Source organism: Meriones unguiculatus, chromosome 6 (assembly GCF_030254825.1).
Source record: "Meriones unguiculatus strain TT.TT164.6M chromosome 6, Bangor_MerUng_6.1, whole genome shotgun sequence".
Classification (NCBI taxonomy): Eukaryota; Metazoa; Chordata; class Mammalia; order Rodentia; family Muridae; genus Meriones; species Meriones unguiculatus.
The window spans coordinates 118,801,456-118,821,763 of record NC_083354.1 but is presented as its reverse complement, the minus strand read 5'-3'; the positions used below and the strand labels follow the sequence as shown (position 1 = coordinate 118,821,763).

The 20,308-nt window shown below is 44.8% G+C and overlaps 1 protein-coding gene and 1 pseudogene across 4 annotated transcripts in view; one reads left to right on the top strand and one right to left on the bottom strand.

The window, feature by feature from the left end:
* The first annotated feature begins 970 nt into the window (after positions 1–970).
* Positions 971–1,114, top strand: LOC132655010 (small nucleolar RNA SNORA17; annotated as a pseudogene).
* A 3,374-nt stretch (positions 1,115–4,488) lies between these two features.
* Lyn (LYN proto-oncogene, Src family tyrosine kinase) overlaps positions 4,489–20,308 on the bottom strand; it is a 117,771-nt gene continuing 101,951 nt past the window's right edge. For all 4 annotated transcript variants that reach the window (XM_060385932.1, XM_060385933.1, XM_060385934.1 and 1 more), the window contains exons 11-13: positions 15,684–15,837; positions 13,196–13,327; positions 4,489–5,809 (exon numbers count right to left, since the gene is read on the bottom strand). In XM_060385932.1, the coding sequence (XP_060241915.1) occupies positions 5,607–5,809; positions 13,196–13,327; positions 15,684–15,837 (489 nt within the window). In that variant the 3' untranslated portion in view covers positions 4,489–5,606. The remainder of the gene's footprint in view (positions 5,810–13,195; positions 13,328–15,683; positions 15,838–20,308) is intronic.

Sequence of the window (20,308 nt, the reverse complement as noted above, 5' to 3'; positions counted from 1 at the left end):
CTCAGCTTGGGCCCGAGTTGAGGTCCCCCTGATTAGGGGAGCTCCTCCTCATCCTGCTGAGGAGGGCAGCTTGGAGCTGTGTCTGTGTCCGCTCACCACTGATGCTCACACAGAGCCAGCTCTCCACTGAAAGAGATGATGACAGTGTGCACCACTGTGGGTCTCAGGGTGTATGTCGGGAGGGTGAGGTTTATGCTCAAATAATCTTCACATTTCAGCTGTCCCGAGCACCCACCTAACATGGTGCCTGCGGTAGAACAAGAACAGGTGATTGGTAAATGTGAGATTCTACTGTCTTATTGCTTATTTCTCACAGCGGAGAAGAAATCCACTTAATTTCTAGTTCTCAAGTTCTGGTTTCTGTAGAAGAAAGAAATGGTTTTAAATAGCAGCTTCAATCTTGGGCTGCAGGTGTGGCTCGGTGGCCAAGAACTGATCTGGTATATGCAAGGCCTAGGTTCCACTCTAGCAAAGCATAAACAAACAATAACAATTCTAGAAAAATCCCAAAAATTATAGCAATGAGTATCGGGGAAGAGTTTCATTTCCAAGAAGCGGCAACAACAACAAAAAGAATTTTGTCTTCTAAAGTAGTTTTATGTTAAACACAACTCAACCTTGCCATGCTTAAATGTTCCTTAGAGTAACAATAGAAACCTTTCCAGACAGGATTGATAGCTAGATGTGCGTGCATGTTGCTAGCCAGGTGTGTGTGTGTGTTTATGTGTGTGTGTGTGTGTGTATTTATGTGTGTGCATGCGTGCACACATTGTTAGCCGGGTGTGTATATGCACACATGAACAGGCTACATTCATTCCATCTATTCTGAATGTCTAGAATTTTTTTTCCCCACTGAAATATTTTATTAAAAGTTTGCTAGTGTTCACTAAGGCTTTACCAGTAAATACTCAGCATTTTGATGGCATTAACCTTAAAAAAATAATAAGAGCAAAAACCAACCAAACAACCTGCTGCCCATACACTCATTGCAGACATGCCTGCTGTGTCACATGAGTGTCGGAGGGTGGCAGAGAGGAGAGATGCTATGTCTATGCTCAGTGTTCCCAGGGCAGGGAGGGAACCAGCGGGCTGACCAGCTCAGATGCCTCTCAGGCCCAGATCCAGGGCTTTGAATTGGCCCACCCCAATATCTACCCCATTGATGGACTGCTGGAGGCATGAAGGGGCTGCTTCTACGGATCCAAAACTACAGGATCTCCATGACACAGGCCAACAGCAGGATATCTGAGAGGAGTCCCGGTGAGGTTCCAGTATTGACAGTGTAGCAGAAGTCAAAGGCCTTGCACCTGATCAACCGCTCATTGCAATGAACATCTGTAAGCAAAGAAGAGTGCGCAAAAAAGTATATTGTTGGACACACTGTGACACACTGCAGCTTCCACAAGTTTTTGTTGTTTTGCTTTGTCTCTGTCAGGGGAAGGGGCAGGTCGCAAGAGTGGAGGGTAGTTACGAGGGGAGAAGGAGATGACTGGGATTGGGGTGCAGGATGTGAAATTCATAAAGAACCAATAAAAAGTCAAACAACAACAACCCAATATTGAAAGCCCACATGACTCTAGGAACAGTAGCTAAGGGATAAGACTCAGGGTAAGTAGAACTTAGAGCTGTCCTCTGGCTTTATGACATGGTATCTCCTCTCGTGCACGTCCGCTCTGTACTATGACTATAGTTTGAAATCGGGATTATTCCTAATGTCTTTCCAGCAACCTAGAGATGAAAGCCATGGGGACGGCTACGGTCATTCCCACACTCAAGGAAGTGTGGCGGCACTGCGGCGCAGGAAATAGGGTCAGTTGGGTCACTTAGTGGGACCCAAGGTTCTAGCAGCCTGATGATGCATGCCTGACTACCGGAGTTTCATCTCTGGGACCTACAAAGGGTGGAAGAACACAACATAGTGTTGCCCTCTGACCTCAACATACAAGCATGGCGCTTGTTCTCATGCACGTGCACACGTGCGCACGCACACACACACACACATACACACACACACTTCAAAGCACAGGAGACTAGGAAAGCTTTCCACATTGCAATCTAGAACTTGCAGAAACAAATGTTATCAGTTTTAATACATTTTCCCTCATAAAATGGACCAAAAAATATTATCAAAACGTTTAATTTGAAAGCTACAATCCCTACAAATTGTGTTTTAAAAACATATTGCTTTTTGTTTGTTTTGAGACAGGGTTTCTCTGCGTAGCCTTGGGTGTCCTGGACTCACTTTGTAGACCAGGCTGGCCTTGAATTCATAGAGTTCTGCCTGCCTCTGCCTCCCTGAGTGCTAGGATTACAGGCCTGTACCATCACATCTGGCAATGAGCTTAATTGTTACGTGACATTTTAGTAACTTTGAGACAGATTCTTGGTAGGTAGCTGTGGTGATTCGACTACAATGACCTCATAGGCCCACAGGAAATGGCACTATTAGGAGGAATGGCCTGGTTGAAGAAAGTGTGTCACCAGGGGTGGGCTTTGGTTTTAGAAGCTCAACCTAGGCCTACAGTGCTCTGCCATGCTCCTATCATGATGGCAATGGACTAAACCTCTGAACTGTAAGCCAGCCCCAATTAATTGCTTTCCTTTATAAGAGTTGCCATGGTCATAGTGTCTCTTCACACCAAAACCACTAATGGAGACAGTTGCCAAGGCTAGCCTCAAAACGTGGCTGGCATGTTTTGTATACACAAAATTTACTCAGGGAAATTTCTCCTCACATCTATGTGGACTTTTGAAGATCATTTTGAAATGTATACCCTTGGCAATCAAAACATCCAGCTGAAGCAGGGCCAAACTACTACAAAATTTCTTCATCATTTGATTTTATAGGGTAGATGTACTTGGTGGCCTCAAGGTTGGAATGAAGCGTTCTCTTTTTATCTCACAACAAAACAAAACAAAACAAAACTCAAGGAAAAAAAACATATAAGCAAGCAAACAAAGAAACAAAAATCCCAGTTTGGTCCTTCAGTGTTGAAGGCACCTGATCACTCAATCATAAAATTAGATCTTTCAAGAATTTCAGGGCTGTTGTGTGAGCTGGAGAAAATTTTGATAAAGTGCCAAAGTTTAAAAAAACAAAAGCCTTTCAGAAATGGCAGGTGTGCTTAGAATCAATATTTCCTTTAGCAACAATGGCAAGGCTGGCCTGCTCTTAATCTGAAAGATTTACACAGTATTGTGGAGTTGCCCTTCTCCTCGGTAAAAGGAAAAAAAAAGGTGAGAAAGAAGTGTCACCCAAGTAGTGATTTCAGTAGAGAAAAATAGGAGACCATTTCCACACCAGCTGGCCATAGAAGCTGGTGCTGAAAACAGGAGAGCGGGCAGCCAGCAGTAGGATGAACACTTATTTATTTCAGCTGAATTGTAGAGGGGGTGTTTCCCATTGTAAACATCTTGGCGGTTGCAACTCTTGTTTATAAAAGGGTAGAGGATGGAAATGAGTTTCTAACTGCAATTCTTTCTTTGCCGTGGATGAAACCACTATGTGAATATAGGAAAAGTGGCGACTCCTTTTGCTGTTGCTGTTTGTTTTTCAATCTCTGTGTCTGTGTATGATATATGGATGTTTTATATGTGTGTGCACATGCGTGGTCAGAGGACAAGCGTGGGCACTGCTGTTTATCTTCTGAGTCAGGGTCCCTTGTTTGTTGCTGCATGTCAGGCAGCTGGACTTTAAGCTGCTGGGATTCTCCTGTGTTTGACCTCCCAGTAGGAACACGGAAACTGCAGACAATGCCCCCCCGCCACAAGTTCTGGGGATGTGAATGCAGGTCAGGATGCCTAGCAAGCATTCCACCCATGGAGCCATCTCTCCACTCCCGTCCAGTACACCTGATGGCTCCTGATGAGGGAGCATGTAGAAGAAAGGATCAAATACTCAGTAGAGGGGAAGTGGCAAATGGAAAATGGAAACAGAACTAAAAGAAATAAGGCAAGGTGAAAATTAATGCTTAGCAACTTTTTAGAGATTTTAGCCTTAAGGATTATTCACATTTCCTTTCCAGGAAATAAACTGGTCAGCACAGGTAAGTTTTGAAATGTGTGTGTGGGGGGGTGTGGGTTGGCAAGGTTTATTGTAACTCAAGTGGCCAAATGTGCACACCCAGTGTTTGTAAACAGGGTACTTAGAAATGAAGGGCTTTGGAATACTTTGAAAGGATATTATTTTTAAAATCAGGAAAAAGACAAAGTTTAAGAAAAAGTGGACTATTCAACCCCCTAGGCATAAACATACAAATCATAATTTTAATGGTGTCTGTGAAGCCTGTTAGAAAACAGACTCTTGGGCACCCAGGCCATCAGCTCCTCAGCTCTCCCACCTGGAATGCTCCAGCCACGGAGGCAGAACCTCCAAAAGTTCATGCATGTCATGTGACTGTACAGAATGGCTTCTCACCCTTTCCCCATCAATTGGCTCTTTAAACACTGACAAGAGTTTTTTTGAAAATCTGATGCACAAGACAAGCATTCCAAGGTGTTATTGGGTGTATTAAAATAAAATCAAAAATAGAAATATTAAGTATGTACATAATAGCGTAAGTGAAATAGGGCAGACACAACGTTGACAATGAAAAACCCAGGCAACAACTTCCCTGGACACCAGGAGCTTCTCCATGGTCGCCTTCTTCCTACCTGTAGGTGTAAATAGTCTCTCATACATCTTACACAATTCAGAAAAAGGTTACTGGATCACAAAAATAGCCTCCACTATGGCATTTTAACCTCTTAGAGTACAACTAAAATATAGGATTTATAAACGTTCAAGTCATTTAAGGCAATGGAAGAAATGCTTTGCGGTTTTTTGGAAGGCCTGGTAAGGTACTGACAGATTAGATGTTTACAGTTCTGGCAAAGGGCACCATCAAAAAGCCTTTAGAGAATACTGTAACTGAAATACCCCAACCACTAAAAAAGACATTCCTCCTTAGGGCAGAGCTCCGATGGGAGGTCTGGGTGGCACTGTAGCTCCAAAGGATGCCAGGTCAGCCATGGTCGTTCCGTGTGCCCATACCCTGTGCTCCTGCCTGACCAGCACGTGCTACCTCCTGTCCAGCAATCTTACCACAAGGAAAATGTTTAACAGTCTCTGAAAGGGGGTGGGATGTGGGTGCGAGGTGGGGAGGAATCAAATCTCCAAAGCAACCAAACAAAAACCACTCAAATTTATAAAAAAGACATTTTAAAGCTGGTGCCTTCACCTGTAGAATCTAACAGGCTGGATTAGTAGTTTTTTTTTTTTTAAAGTGGGTCAAAGCATTGAGAGGGTAAGAGAAGATCTGCCGTGCATAGGGTTATTTTTGCTAAGTGAGTTTAGTCCTTGCTGCATCTGGGTATTCGCTGCAGCAGTCTCCGAACCTGAGTCGCTCAGCCCATGTGGACCAGTGTGGCGCATTTTGGAGAGAGCAGGTGTTTGTATTCTGACGGTCACATTTAAGAAACAGCATCCCAAGTCCAGGGTGTTCTTCCTGAGCTAATTCGGCCTGTCCATCAGGAACCAGGAACACAGAGGGTCCTGTCATGAGATGATTAGCTCCGCCGGAAGGCTGCTTTTCCTACTAACTACGATGGGCAGGTCTCCGTGCCTGCTAGGGCTGCTGCTGATACTGCCCTTCGGTGGCAGTGTAGAAATCATCCAGAACGCTCTGTAAGTAGTCAAACGTCGGCCTCTCCTCCGCCTTTTCTTTCCAACACATTTTCATGATGTCATAGAGTTCATCTGGGCAGTTCTCCATGCGCGGCATCCGGTAGCCCTGAGACAGCGCGCTCATCACATCTGCGTTGGTTCTCCCTAAGGCCCAAACAAACGAAAAACAGCCATGTTGAGTTTAGAAGCCCCCTCAATGGCAGACCACTGCAGGGCCTGGCTTGCTACTACAATCCTGCAGCTAGGATTGAAAGCAAAGCAAAGCAAAGCAAAACAAACAAACACCCCAAAACAACCAAAAACAGCTTTCTTAAGTCCACTTATGGGTCGGGGTATGTTCTCCCCAAATTCACAGGTTGACGTGTTAACTGCCAGTCCCCCAGAGTGGGATTGTAATTGGAGGTAAGGCCCGTTGTTAGCATGCAGGCAGTTCTGAGAGCCACCCCCGGGGACCTAGCAACATGAAACCTGCCGCCACCGCCAGGTAAAAGACCGCCACCCCCAGCTTCCAGCTGCTTCTCACTCTGTCTTAGGCGGCCCCTTCTCTCCCTCTCTGCCCCACCTCTCTGTAACCTCATGGCTCATTCACCGTCTTCACGTCTCCATACCTTCACCAGGCCCTCCTCTTCCTCTCCCCAGTAAAACTCCTTTCTGCCAGATCTCTTGCGTGGTGTAATTCCTCAGGGGATACACCTTGGTCTGGGCCCACCACGGTACTACCTCGCTGCATCATCGTTATAGGCCATAGACCCATAATGAGGTCAGTAAGTAAGTAAGTGCAAATGAACCCTGCAGGTGGGTCCTGATCCAACGAGACTGGTATCCTACTAAGAAGCAGCAATTAATCACAGACCCACAGAGCCCATATAATGCCAAGGGGGCCAGACAGCCATCTACTATCTAAGGAGAGAGAGAGAGACAGAGAGAGAGAGAGAGAGAGAGAGAGAGAGAGAGAGAGAGAGAGAGAGAGAGAGAGAGAGAGAGAGAGAGCTCAAGTGAAATCCACTTTCCTAACTCTTTTTCTCTTGGGTTTTTTCCAGCATCCATAATAGTGTAGAATTTCTGCTGTTTAAGTCACTCAGGGGACAATGTTTTGTATGCCTTTCTCAGCAAAGTAAGACAGAAAAGGAATTCCAAGCAACTCAATAAGTATGCTTTAGAATGGGTATGTGTGTAGAGAAGGCATCACTTCACAAAAGCAAAAGCAGGCCTACGTCACAGCTATCATGACCTGAGTTAGATTCCCAGAACCCACATAAAAAGCCAAGCAAGGTGGGGAGGGGTGTGTGTAGGGGACGGGGGACAGTGGAAGTAAGACTAGCAGATCTCTGGGGCTTACTAGCCAGCCAGCCTAGCCTATTTGGTGCATTCCAGGCTAATGAGCGACTCTGCCTCAAACAACTGACCTCACTGAAGAATGGCCCCCAATGCTGTCCTCTGCCCTCTACAAGCATGTATATACATGTATACCAACACACATGCACCAACACACCTGGAAATAACTTTCTCACACTAACACATGCACACACACACACACACACACACACACACACTGTCAAAGGAACTGTGAGAGAGGCTCCAGAAGAACAACAACAACAAAAAAGCAGAGGGCCTTTTCCCTCAGGTGCATTTCGTTCTCTGGATTGTTCTTGGATTTGATTCTGAGGCCCCTGGGTTAAACATTTGTGTTCAATTTATAAGATATGATTTTACTTATTGGATATCAGAACACAGCTCTAGAACCCAATCTAGTCAGTGTATCCTGGATCTGGATCTGTCCTTCTGTTTTGCTTTCATGTTCCCCCAGATATAATCTATATGATGTGCCAGACAATTGTGTTTAAATTGGTCTGTCCTGAGAAAGATCTGGGAAAGGGCTGCTTCTGTTAATGTTTAGTGTGTGCTTACTGGCATTTATTTATGTGTTTTTCTGAACTCAAACAACCTTCCTTGGATCATTGCTTTCTTTGTTACATTTGTGTATAAAAGTACACTGAAACCGAAGTAAGATTGTTTATAGTATCAGACTGTAGTCCGCCCCATTATTTCAGGTCCTCAGATACCAGGTCCATCAGACAAGATCTGCACAAGTTGGCTAAAAAGTTGACAACATACATACAAATCGATATTGGACCTGACTGACCTTTTAAATTAACCATACCAGCTCAATAAGCATCCTTAGTTTCCTTCTTTGGAGGGACAGATCCTTTTTAGCAAATACAAAATTAAAAAATATCTCATACTTTGAGACCCCTGCCCTTCACTGGCTTGCCTTCATAGAACACAGGAATCTCTCTTGACATAAACCTCTGAAGAATGATTGATTGCCCCTGCCTTGCAGGAGCTCTGATCTCTAAATGGAAAGAATCAAATAAGCTTTATAACAGTTTGCATCTTTTTTCTAAAATTTCATTTGTTTATTATGTGTATGGGTGTTTACCCAAATGTATGTTCTGTGGCAACTCATTTGTGCACTGCCTGAAGAGGTCAGAAGAAGGTATCAAATTCCCTGGGACTGAAGTCACACACAGTTGAGAGCACATGTTGTATCTCTTGCAAGTTGTTTACCTGACGAACTAACTTTCCTCAAGTCTACTCATGAAATACCATTTTCATATCTGTCAACTGGAATCCTCTGACTAGAAGATTTCACTTGATTTCCACTGCTCAGCCAGTGAGCAGATAGACAGCACTTTATTTCATTGGAACTTTGGTCTCCACAAAATGACGTGACTCTCACTATTGGATACATTCTCAAGATTGGCTGCTTTCACTTCTGCTTGAACTTCTAGAGTGTGGTAGAAGGCAACGCTCAGCGTGGTGGAAGGAGCAATGCATTTGCAAGCTTGGTTAGGGATATCTCATTCACTTCCTTCCTGAAGAATCCTTGGTTACGTAAAGGTCAGATGCCCACAGAAGATAAGCTTTGTAGGATCTCCTGAGCCTCCCTGTACATGTTTTCTTCCTCATTCTAGTATGTTCTCTTAACTCTAACACACTCAATGCTGCAGACCATGGACAGGCATGCTTTATCCTGCCAGGGAAATCTGCTTTGATAAGAAAGAAGAGAATAAGGCAAAACCCATCTTTTTATGCTTGAGTGAACCAATACATAAAGCAAGCCATGAATATGACAAATCTTACAGAAGGAAGGAGATGGGAGGCAGACTTCCACTGTATGCTACATTCATAGTTGCTCCTTAGTCTGTGGCTAGGCTAAAGAATGCAGAAGCCCGTTAGCTGGAGGCCTCCAGCCCTTTCATGTTGCATCCTTCATTCTTTCCACAGCGCTTACTGCTAATCACCATGGGTCACGAGACAGCATCAGGTTCTGAGGTATGCAGAGATAATTAACGTAGACAGTTGCCCTCAAATGACACACAGGCTGGTTGGAAAGATGCTCTCACTTGGAGACGGGAGAGGTGGTATTCAGAGAGCAAGAAATGGCAGAAACTACAAGCTGGTCAAAGAGCACAGAAATAAAGATGAGGTGCAGAGATTTAAAAAAAATATTGAAGGTTAATGATAGGAGAGGGGACCCAGAAAGAACATAGAACATTACAGTCTATGGTCCTTCTGGGTAAGAGGGTATTGGTGTGGAGAAGAACCAGAAATGCACTTTGTAAGAAGGCGAACGGTCTTCTCTAAGCCTCATTTAAGGATTTTTAAATTTGAATTCACTCATACTTAGAAAAAGCCAGAGAGAACATGAGGCATCATTGTATCTGTACATGAAATTGTACTATTTTCAAGCCTACTTTCTCTTTATAAGAGTAAAGCAAAGGGAAGGTCCATGCTCAGAGACCCCCTCCCCCTTTCTTCATAAAACCCTATACAAATATAACCAGAACTTTGGCCTTAGGACAAAAGAAAAATGAGGCTCTTTTGTCTTCCATTCCACTTTCCCCTATAATTCACCCCCAAACAAACAAGAGTGAAAAAGAGCACACGAAACAGAAACTTTAACTCCCCTTTGATGAAGCTCTGAAACATCTGGCAGTCAGAGGTGGGGATGGCCTGTGCCAAGGGGAAGAAAGTGCAAGCAAAGTGCCTATGGAAAGGGACAACAGGCTTGTTGGCCCATCGCAAGATACCCTGGCAAGTCTTCAGATGAAGGGGCAAGCACCTGACAGAGGCAGAAGAGAGCAATGGCCACAGACACTACAGTTCCTGGAGCCTGCCTGGCTGTGCCCTGTTGGTGGTGCAACACAGTGAATGACCTGTGTGTGTCCGTGTGTGTCCTCCAAAATCATGCTATTCTGAAAATGTTGTAAGGTGTGCTCTGAAGAGAGGGCTAAGTTGTTAAGCAAGATGGATGCCTTTGTCACAGGAGCTGGGGCCTGCTCTTGAGGGCCTCCATTAGTCAGCAGGAGAGAGCTTTGAGAAGCGAGGCCATCCCCTCGGCTCTACTTGCCCTTCTGCTTCCCATCAGGCAGCGAAGCCATACAAGCTCTTCAGCATGTGGCAGCAAGCTCCTGAAGGCAAAGGCAACACACTTCCTTTATGAATGGCCGGCGTCAGGCTTTCTGCTCTGACACCAGAGAGGAGCCAGGGCGAGGTGAATAGGGAAAACTCCAGCAAGAGAGTGGGGAAGGAAGGCTGGAAAAGAGGAAGAAGAGCCAGACCTTGTGACACAGGTCACACTGTGGATGGCTTTGAGGATGCTATGACAAGTGAACCATGCCAAGCAGAGGGCAGAAGCTGATTAGTCTTTTTTTATGCGTCTCTGGCTTCAACATGTGTATGAATGGATGTCCATGCTGGAGATTGTGTGACAAGGGTAGAGGGAGGGTCATGCTTCATTTTCCAGCTCTCTATTTCTTGATTATGGACCACGACGTGACCATTTTATTTAATAATAAGTAAAATAAAAAACTCCCACTCTATTCAAAGTTTAATACCTCATTTAGAACTATGAGCTGCAAATCATTAAGTAACCAAACTTCTTGAGAGCAGATTTCTTTGAAAAAGATTGACAGGTGGGGACATGAGCAGCAATTTTTTATTAGAACGTTTGGCTTTTTAACGTTTGGCATATTTTCCTTTCTATCTATCTATCTATCTATCTATCTATCTATCTATCTATCTATTTATTTATTTTAGGTATATGGATTATGTGCCTGCATGTATGTCTGTGTACCATGTGTGTGCAGTGTGTTGGAGGCCAGAAGCAAGCACTGGATCCCCTGAAACTGGAGTTACAAACAGCTGTGAGCCACCATGTGAGAGCTGGGACTCAATCCTGGGGTCTTTGGAAGAGCAGTCAGTGTTCTTAACTGCTGAACCATCTCTCCAGACTCTAAAGTGCATAAATTATTTTGACAAGAATAAAACTGTAATTGTAAAGAATTAGAAAACTTCCAAAATTTACCAAGAATAAATATTAATATGCTCTATTACCTCTTTGCTTAAAGATAATAGCATTTTGGTAAATTACACTCTTGTTTTTTTTTTTTTTGTCTTTTATAACTATATGTTCTTTTTATACATGACTCTGTTATTTCACCTCTTCTTCCCTTTTTATTCTGTAAAAACAGTCACATAGTCTATTAAAGCACTTTTGAAAAAACTCTAATTCACACACCCAGTACTTTTCTGGGTAGTGAAGGACTCAGCCAAGTCAGTCACAAGGACCTTCTCTCCAAAGCAGCTTTGTGCCAGGGTGGAGATGGCTCATTGGTCAGTGTTTGCCTGTTTCTTTGCATCTATGAATCATGTCCTCTGAGGAGCTAAGAGTGGTTCCTCTGGTCACTCTCAAAGTTGTGGCCTCTTGTGGTTGTTGACACAGAGTTCCTGATATTCTCACATCCCATTCTCCAAGAAGGCAAGGTGGCTGGGAATGGATGAAGCAATGGTTTCTGTATATATGCACACACACACACACGCATGCACACACATGTACATACATACTATGTTGTGGTATTCTCTCTCTTTCAGAATCTTTCTAAATACGGGACATTGAGTACACTGGGCAAGAGGAAAGTATTAGGAGGCACTTGATCTCAGTTTGGAAGCACCTTTGCCACTAGCCTGGGTCCTGTCATTTTCTTCTGGCCTCAGAGGCCTTGGCTGAGTATCGCATGTAACATATCACACACGATACACACATATATCTAACTTCAACAATGGCTCCCAAGCTTCCCCCTCATGCTGAGTGAGACAGGAGGTTCTCCTGCAGCTGCTAAGGCTCTGTGGAACCACTCTGACCCCCAGGCCCATGGTCTGTGTCACCCTTTGACCCTGAGTCTATTGCTTCCTCTGCCATTTTGGCCTCCCATTTTCTCACCCACAATATGGAGACTATCTTAAGGTTAAAGAGCCAGAGTGAGGTATTCATTCATTTGTTCATTTATTCATTCATCAGATATCAAATAAGGTCCAAATCACACTGGTCTTCATTCCTGTGGCCCAAGTCCAAAGCTAGCTGTTCCTCCTGTGGGATGCTCAACTCTCAATTCCCAAGTCTGCTTCCTTTGTGCCTTTGAGTCCCTGGCACTAACAACCATTGAGTAAGGACAGCAGCTCCCTTATTTGCAAGAACTCCTGCTGGCCCATAGCCAAGCCCATGCTTCCCCAGCATCCCTTATCGCCGTTCAAGCGGAGCATCCTCTCTTAACCACCAGTTTCTCCCACTAAGGGAGAAACTGCCCCTGTCTGGCTCTGGGTGTGGTCCACTGCCCAGGTATTTCTAAATGAATGGGGGAATTAGAAACTTTAATGATTTAGCTATAACTTTCTTCTCTCAGTTTTAATTTTATGTGTATGGATGTTTTGCCTACATGTATGTCTGTGCATCACTCCTGCTGAGGCCAGAAGAGAGTCTTGAATCCCATGGGACTGGATGTATAGACAGTTGTGTGCTACCATGTGGGTAGTGGTAATCAATTGTGGGTCCTCTGGATAAATAGACAGTGCCCTTACCTGCTGAGCTTTCTCTCCAGCCACCAAAAATTTAGCTTTATATTTATCTTATTCCCACAGTTTTGACTGAACAACACTAATGGAGAAAGTGGGAATTGGAGAGGGACCCTTCTCCTTATCAGCACAGACTCTAGGCAAGGCAGGGCATGGAGAACCTGAGGCAGTGGAATTTAGGTGTGGATACTGAACAATGTCCCCAGTGACATCAAGTTAAGATCAGAAGAATCTCTTCACTGCTGAGCAGTAGCTAGTGCCTCCACCACCTCAGTTCTCACAACAAGCAGAGGACACCGAAGACCCTAGTTTCTTGGACATTTTCTGCGCCATCTTCAGCCCTGCCTTGGCAGAGGGGTGTCAGTGTCTAACGTGCCTCACTTAAACCCCCAGAGCAGCGCCAAGTGCAGAGAAGGTAGTGAGTGGTGGGCTCAGTGAAGGAAGAGTAAGGGAAAGGGGAAGAGGCATCTAAGCACCTTTTAGCAAGATTTGTACAAAAGGGAACAAGCCCTAAGCTCTGTCGGAAGCACTAGACTTGGGTAGATGGGGCTGTTGTCTTCAGGGCGCTTGGTTTCCTCACACGGAACACCGGGGTAGGAAGTGGGTAAGCCATACCTGGGTAGGGAATTTTCCCATAGGTGACGATCTCATACAGGAGAATTCCAAAGGACCACACGTCGGACTTGATAGTGAAGCAGCCAAAGTTGATGGCCTCTGGAGCCGTCCACTTGATAGGGAACTTAGCACCTGAGGAGGAAGACGTGGGCTCTTAGTCAGAACTCAAGCTAAAGGGTCATGAGTCATTTTCTCCTACGAGTTTTTGGAAACTCAAGCTATTTGTTTGGAATAGAAAATATATGTACACAAACAAAATGGACATTGCTGACATGGCACCAAACGTCCTTCAACCTCGTTCACCTCCCTCTTTCTTGTGTTTCCCTTCTGGGCCCTCCCTTTCTTAGAAGCAGTGTCTTCTGGAACCTCTAGGGGGGAGTGTAACTGGCCTAGCTTTAAAAAGGACATGGTGTACAATGCAAAAACGCGTTTCTTATATGTTGAAATTGTTTATCTAGAGACGGGCATGCTGGTGTGCACCTGTAGTCTCAGCTGAGGCAGGAGGATCGCTTTGTCTGAGGAGTTTAAAACTAACCCGGACAGCAAAGCAGGGCCCCATTTCAAAACTCCAAACCAAACATAACAAACTATCCCACCAATCTTTCTCCGCAAAACAGTTCAGATTTTTTTTTTTTTTTTTTTTTTTTTTTTTTTTTTTAATGAGCCTATTCTAAGCTTGCACGGATATATCTTTTATCTCAGTTAAATTTACCTATTTAATTTTTAGTGCTGGGATTCAGACCCAGGTCCTCATGTATGCTAAATACACACTTGACCACTGATCTATACCCACACCCTGAATTATATATAATTATATATGTGTGTATATATATGCACAGAATTATACATATATACATACATACATATATATAAACATATATATATATATATATATATATATATATATAAACATGTATGCTTTTGTGGACAAATAATTCTAAGCCTGTGCCCAAGCAATTGTAAATGAGGCTCCAAATGACATGTTTCCTTCTTCCATTGACAATTCATATTACATGTTGAGGACTGAAAACATCTGCTTAGAATGAGACAGTGATGCAGTGAGGTTCCTATGAGTTTCCAGTGAGATGGAGGGACCAGGAACAGGCAGAGTAGCCAGGGAAACACACAGGGTGCCTTTGAGAAAGCAAGACCCGGCATAGACTGTAATTCCAGCATCGTGGAAGTGCTAAGGGTTCATAGCCATCACTTGGAAACATTACTTTTACTATGTTTTTGCATGAGGTTTCTTTTGCAGTGCCTTCTTAAAACTGCTTGTCCCTACAAGAACAATAAAGAGAGTTGTGTGACACTTTGTTGTGTTCTGGGTAGTATCACAGAGTTTTGCAGCAGGTCTGGATCACCTGGACCAGTGGTGAACGATGGGAAGGAAGAGGTGCATGATGGGAAGGAAGAGGTGCACGAGGGGAGGGCAGAGGTGCAGAGACCGGCCCATCTCAGTGTTACTGCTTTCTTTTTGACGTGATCCCAATAAATTCTTCTACTGTTTTTGTGCCTTTCTGCTATTTTTCAAAGACTCAATGCTTGTTGGTGTCACCAAACCACTGGATTCAGTTCTCGCTCATATACTCTGAAGCTGGATTCGCTGGTTTGAATCCTGGCTCAAGCCCCTTGCAGAGTTCACTAGAGCTGCAGAACCTCCGAGTTCCTCGTCTGTGTTCTGCAAAACTTCTGCAGTTTAGAAAAACATGTGTACTTTATCATTGACTGAAGAAACTCGATTTATGGGTAAACAAAGAACCTTAATTTGACTAATTGGAATACAAAACTCGGAGTGCTGTGCCCACACCTGTAATCCCAGCACTTGGAAGGCTGAGGCAGCAGGGGTTAGAGAGTGAGGTCAGCCTGGGTTACACAGCAAGAGCCTGCTATAACTCAATGGTTGAGCTCTTGCCTCGCAAGCCTGAGTTCATTAATCCCCAGTACCAAAAGACAAAACAAACAACCCCTGCCTTGTTGCAAAACCAGCAAAGAAGAAGACAGTTGCTACTGTTTGTGAACCTTATTAAAGTGGTAAGAGGCATTAACCAAGGGAACTTAGAAAGTAAACTACAATTGTGGCACAGCTTCAATATTGTACCAAATAAGTGTTTTGGTTTTTTTTTTCTATGCAAAATGATGATTTTTTGGTAAACGCTTTACTTAAAAACAGACAAAGTTAAGCGAGGCAACAAAATTAATTAAATATTTCTTGTTATGCAGCCTTTTCAGTTCTTTGTGTATTCTTGATAGTAACTTTTTGTCGGTAGCTAGTAAATTTCCCCCATCATCATACATGTTTGGGCTACACAGCAAGATCCTGTCTTAAAAGCAGACGCAAGGTTGGTGGGACAGAATGAACGCGTGGCAGAAGGGAGGGGAGGAGGGTGGTGAGGAATGGAAGGGCATCAGGCATGGGGGTGAAAGGGGCTGAAAGTACGTTACAGAGGTGGCATAAAAATGCCCTCCCCTAAGCGGCACACGTACACACCTTCCCTCGCTGTGTACTCGTTATCTTCAATCACTCTCGCGAGGCCAAAGTCTGCAATCTTGCACATGAGGGACTCAGAGACCAGGACGTTAGCGGCTCGCAGGTCACGGTGAATGTAGTTCTTCCGCTCGATGTACGCCATGCCCTCGGCAATCTGCAGACAGAATGGGGGCAGGTGTGCATTCTAGGTAGGCTGTCTTGGCCGGCCATCAAGAAAAATAAACAAATTAACAACCAACTCCCCCCTCCCTCCCCCCAAAAAAGAACAACCCAGTCTTTGAGATCCTTTCATTCGCACTATTCTGATTGTTCAAGTTTTTAAGATAGTGATAAAGTTATCCTTAGCATCCTTTCTGCCTTCCTGAAATCTGTCTCCTAACATCTGCAATAATGGCAACTTAAAAAAAAAAAAAAAGGTTTCAATTTTACTTACCATTACTTCCCTCTCTCTCTCTCTCTCTCTCTCTCTCTCTCTGTCTCTCTCTCTCTCTGTGTGTGTGTGTGTGTGTGTGTGTGTGTGTAAAAATTGAGTGCAGGTGCTCTTGGAGGCAGAAGGGAGCATCAGATCCCCTAGAACTAGAGTTACAGACAGTTGTACGTAGCCCAACATAAGTGCTGGCAACTGAATTTAGGCCCATCTCTTCAGTTCCATGTCATCATTTCATTTTCTAAATAACAATGTATTTCAACATTTTAAAAAGTGTGAAGGCTCACTAGCCTGTAATCCTGGCACTAAGGGAGGCAGAGGCAGGTGGATCTCTGTGAGTTTGAGGCCAGCCTGGTCTACAGAGTGAGGCCAGGACAGCCAAGGTTACACAGAGAAACCCTGTTGTAAACAAACAAACAAAAAACACCTCAAAACCCAAAGTAAAACAAAACAAAAAAGTGAGAAGGCTCTTTTTAAGACCTGTAAAACCTGCATCTTAAAACCTGCACATGTCATCAGCTTAGATTCTAAGTGAGGAAACATATCCTATTCTCTGGATGCTTGCGTCCCCCAAATTCAAGAGTTGAACCCAGACCCTCAGTATGATCCTTAATGTATTTGGCAGTTTGGTCAGGAGGACAGGGTAGACTTGGTGACACAAGAGGCCAAAGGGAACTTCCTGGGCCCTTCCACCCTGGACAGCCACAGCTATTAAGAGGCCGTGAAGGAGAATGGGCCTGTGCCCAACACTGACTGTGTTGCTGCCTTCTCCGTTCCTGCTGTTTGAGCCATTCAGTTTATGGTATCTTGTGGTAGAAAGCAGAACTAAGACAACAGAAGTGAAGAAAGTAACGTGCTAAGATATTAATAAGGCCCCGGGCACAGGGCATGAGGGACGTGCCTGTTAGAAGATCCTTTCTGTGAGGATCTTGCTAAGGAAGAGGCGTAGTGCCAGCTCTCCAGACCCTCTGAGAACAGTCCCTCAGGATAAACAGAATGTACTCTGACAGCAAGGTAAGACCATGAGAAAAAAGGAAGGGTTCAAATAAATAACAGGGAAAGTGACTGCTCAGTGCTGGTAGGAAATGTGTCACAGCTCCAAAATCAGTTAAAGGATTGTACTGCCAAATTACACAGCCAGGGAGAAGGAAGGATAAAAGTTGTGTGTGTTTGTCTCTTTGTGTGTGTGTTTGTGTGTATATGTGTGTATTTTTCTGTTTGTGTATGTATGTCTTTATGTGTGAGTTTTTCTCTTTGTATGTATGCCTGTTTGTGTGTGTACATATGTGTGTTTATGTTCGTGCACACGAGTGTGTAAGAGAGGAGTCACCTCTAGTTAGAATTCCTTCTCAACAGATTGAATCGATTCTGCCACATTCTGTCTTGAACTACAGCAGATCATCCAGGAGGACCATCACCGTCAGCAACCTCTCATTACCTCATGGGGAACCCCATCAAGCCCCTCCCCTCCTCCACTGCTCAGCAAAGGAGCTGCTCTTTAGCACTCCCTTCCCCTCCCGGCTGCATCCTGGTTCTCCTTCCAGAGTTATCCAAGTCCTTCTCGAATTCCTCTTCCCCATCCTACAGTGGTGGTTTGTACAAACACCGCTTGCTGCTAAGGGTTGTAGCTTGGTCATTGTTTGTATTCTGTTCGGGGTGTTTACTGTTGTCATGGCAACCGGATAATAAACACCTCCGAGGCAAAAAGCCGCACTGTGTATCTTTCCTATCCTAACTCTTTATCTGGTGGAACTTTCACTGCCATCACCAATCTCCCTCAGAAAAATGTGCTAAGGTCTTAACAGCACCAGGAAGCTACACTGCCAGAACACAGGATTTGGCAGGTGTCATTTCTGTGGAGAACAGTCAGCCCAGATTTTTACTCCCTTTGGGCACCAAGGAACACTGTCCAGATGCTTTAACAATACTACTAAGTTTCCACGGGACCAAGCTCTGCGACTTCCTCCTGTCTCCCATCCCCCACCCCCATGACCACTTCCACAGCCTCCTGGCTGCCACCCTCAAACCTCTCCATGGAGCATTCACTCCCCTCTTACAGGACTCACTCATTCTCCAGGTCTCAGCTGAGAGGGTACTTCTTTGAGAAGCCTTAGTAGCAGGCTGCCTTCTCCAAGGCGTGCATCTCCATGGCTCCCCGCTCTACCATGTGCTTTTGTGTGGCCATTCCAGCTGTGTGCATGTGTGCATCCCAGGGCACAGCTAATACAGCTCCCCAACTCCACCCATGTGCCCGTTTCTTGTGCCCTCTCCAAACGTGTACATCCCTGGGCACAGGTGAGCTGTAGGTACTGCCTGCAGCCAGCTCTAGACGTAGTTCAAAGCACAATGTCACGGGAGCCTGACCTTGTAAGGCATTGTACACATGTGACAGTTGTTAAGCAAACAAAGCAGGAACCAGGTGGTGGCCAAGGGAAAGTGTGAGGCTGGTCTGGAGAGCAATGACTGGGTGGTCTCTGCTTTCCTCCACTGTCAGTGGGCCTAGGCACTCAGAAGATGCATGCCCTTCTCTGGAAATATTCAAAATAGCTTCTATAGGAAGTCCACAGAAGGTGGGGATAATGACAGCCTTGGTGAGGACATGCTGGCATGCATGACTTCCTCTAGAAGACTCTGCACCCAGACCAGTGGGGCATGACATAAAGGGAAGAGGGTGATGTAATAAGAGGGACTGGAGCAGAGCTTGGGAGGCAGGAGTCAGGCCTTGATTTCTCTTTGCTGGCACACCAACCTCAAACAGCCTTACTAGGAAGGGCCACTACAGCCAGGGAGAGTGCAGAGCATGCTGGGACTAAGTAGAAAAAAGGGGACAGGCGGTTGTCCTGCAGCTGGCTGGAATGTTTGGGATTAAAGAAACAGTGAGATGCAGTGAGCCAGAGGCCGTTTCCAGAGCCCCCAAGGGACACAGACAATAGCATGGTCACGGCTGACGCTGTCTGAGCCTCTCGCCAGTTCTCCTTGGTAACTGAGCCTTTTAAAAATGCTGGGTCGTGTACACTTACCTAGCTAACAGTGTAGTCATAATAGAACATGGGCTAGGAGTGCAAAGAAGCTGAAGCTGGCTAAAATCCCAACTCAGGCCTGAAGTGCAGTTAACCAGAGTCCTGTGCAGGACACACAGCTACGAGCAGCAGCCCAGACAGTGAGGACTCAGCTCACCCTCATGCTCTGTCATGGATTCCCAAGGTCAGCTCATTTGCAGAACATTTCAGGAACTTTCTGGGAGGGGTCCTATCACATCTACTCAAGAGAGGCACCTGCTGAAAGTGCTGTGAAGTGATACTCTGACGCAGTGACAGTCTCGAACAACAAGCCCTGTTGGCTTTGGCTTTCTAGTCCAGGCAGAGTACTTTCCTGAGCTCAGCTTGCAAACATTGATGTGGGTGTTGAGAGGAGACTCTAAATGATAGTGCTAGCTGAGCCGACTAAACAGCAGATGCCCCAGGAAAGTGAAAGGCCCCCAAGCATCCCAACTCCTCTTTTCTGGAAAATCAGTTCTCTTTAGCCCCTATCTCTACTGTGATGCACTTTGATTGTCCTCTAAAAACAAACAAAGAAACAAACCAATCTTTAGAACCAATCTGGCTCTATTTGATAGCATCAGGAAGAAACCAGAGCCATCTCCTCCTGGTCTAGTCTAGGAGCGACACTTCATTCATAGGATACCTTTTTTCTCTTTCAGGACACTTAGCCTTTGGCACTACATGAAGAACCATCAGATAAATACATCAAGCCAAGCCAGGGTTGTCTCCACGGATCCTAAGAAAGAAGAGCTCAAGCCTCTCATTCCCTGTGTCCTGACCTCAGAAAAGTCACCAGTGTAGCAGCTATAGGAGATGTCACGTCCTAGTGAGAAAGGATCTGTTTGACTAGGAAATGGTTTTGTTGTGTTATGTAGGTAGATGATGATGATGATGATGATGATGATGATGATGATGATGATGACAATGATGACAAAGATGATGACAAGGACAAATAGGTAGTGAGGGAGATACTAATGACCCCCACTAGTCAGGCATTTACAGTGTTTTACAACCCTTAGGCTTAATTCATGTTTGACCCAAATAAAAAGCACCAGGCAGGTTTTACTTCTGCTGAACACATGCAAATGAAGCTTAGAGAGATTAAGACTCCAAAAAACACCACAGTGAAGGAAGCCCATGGAGGTACATGACAACCA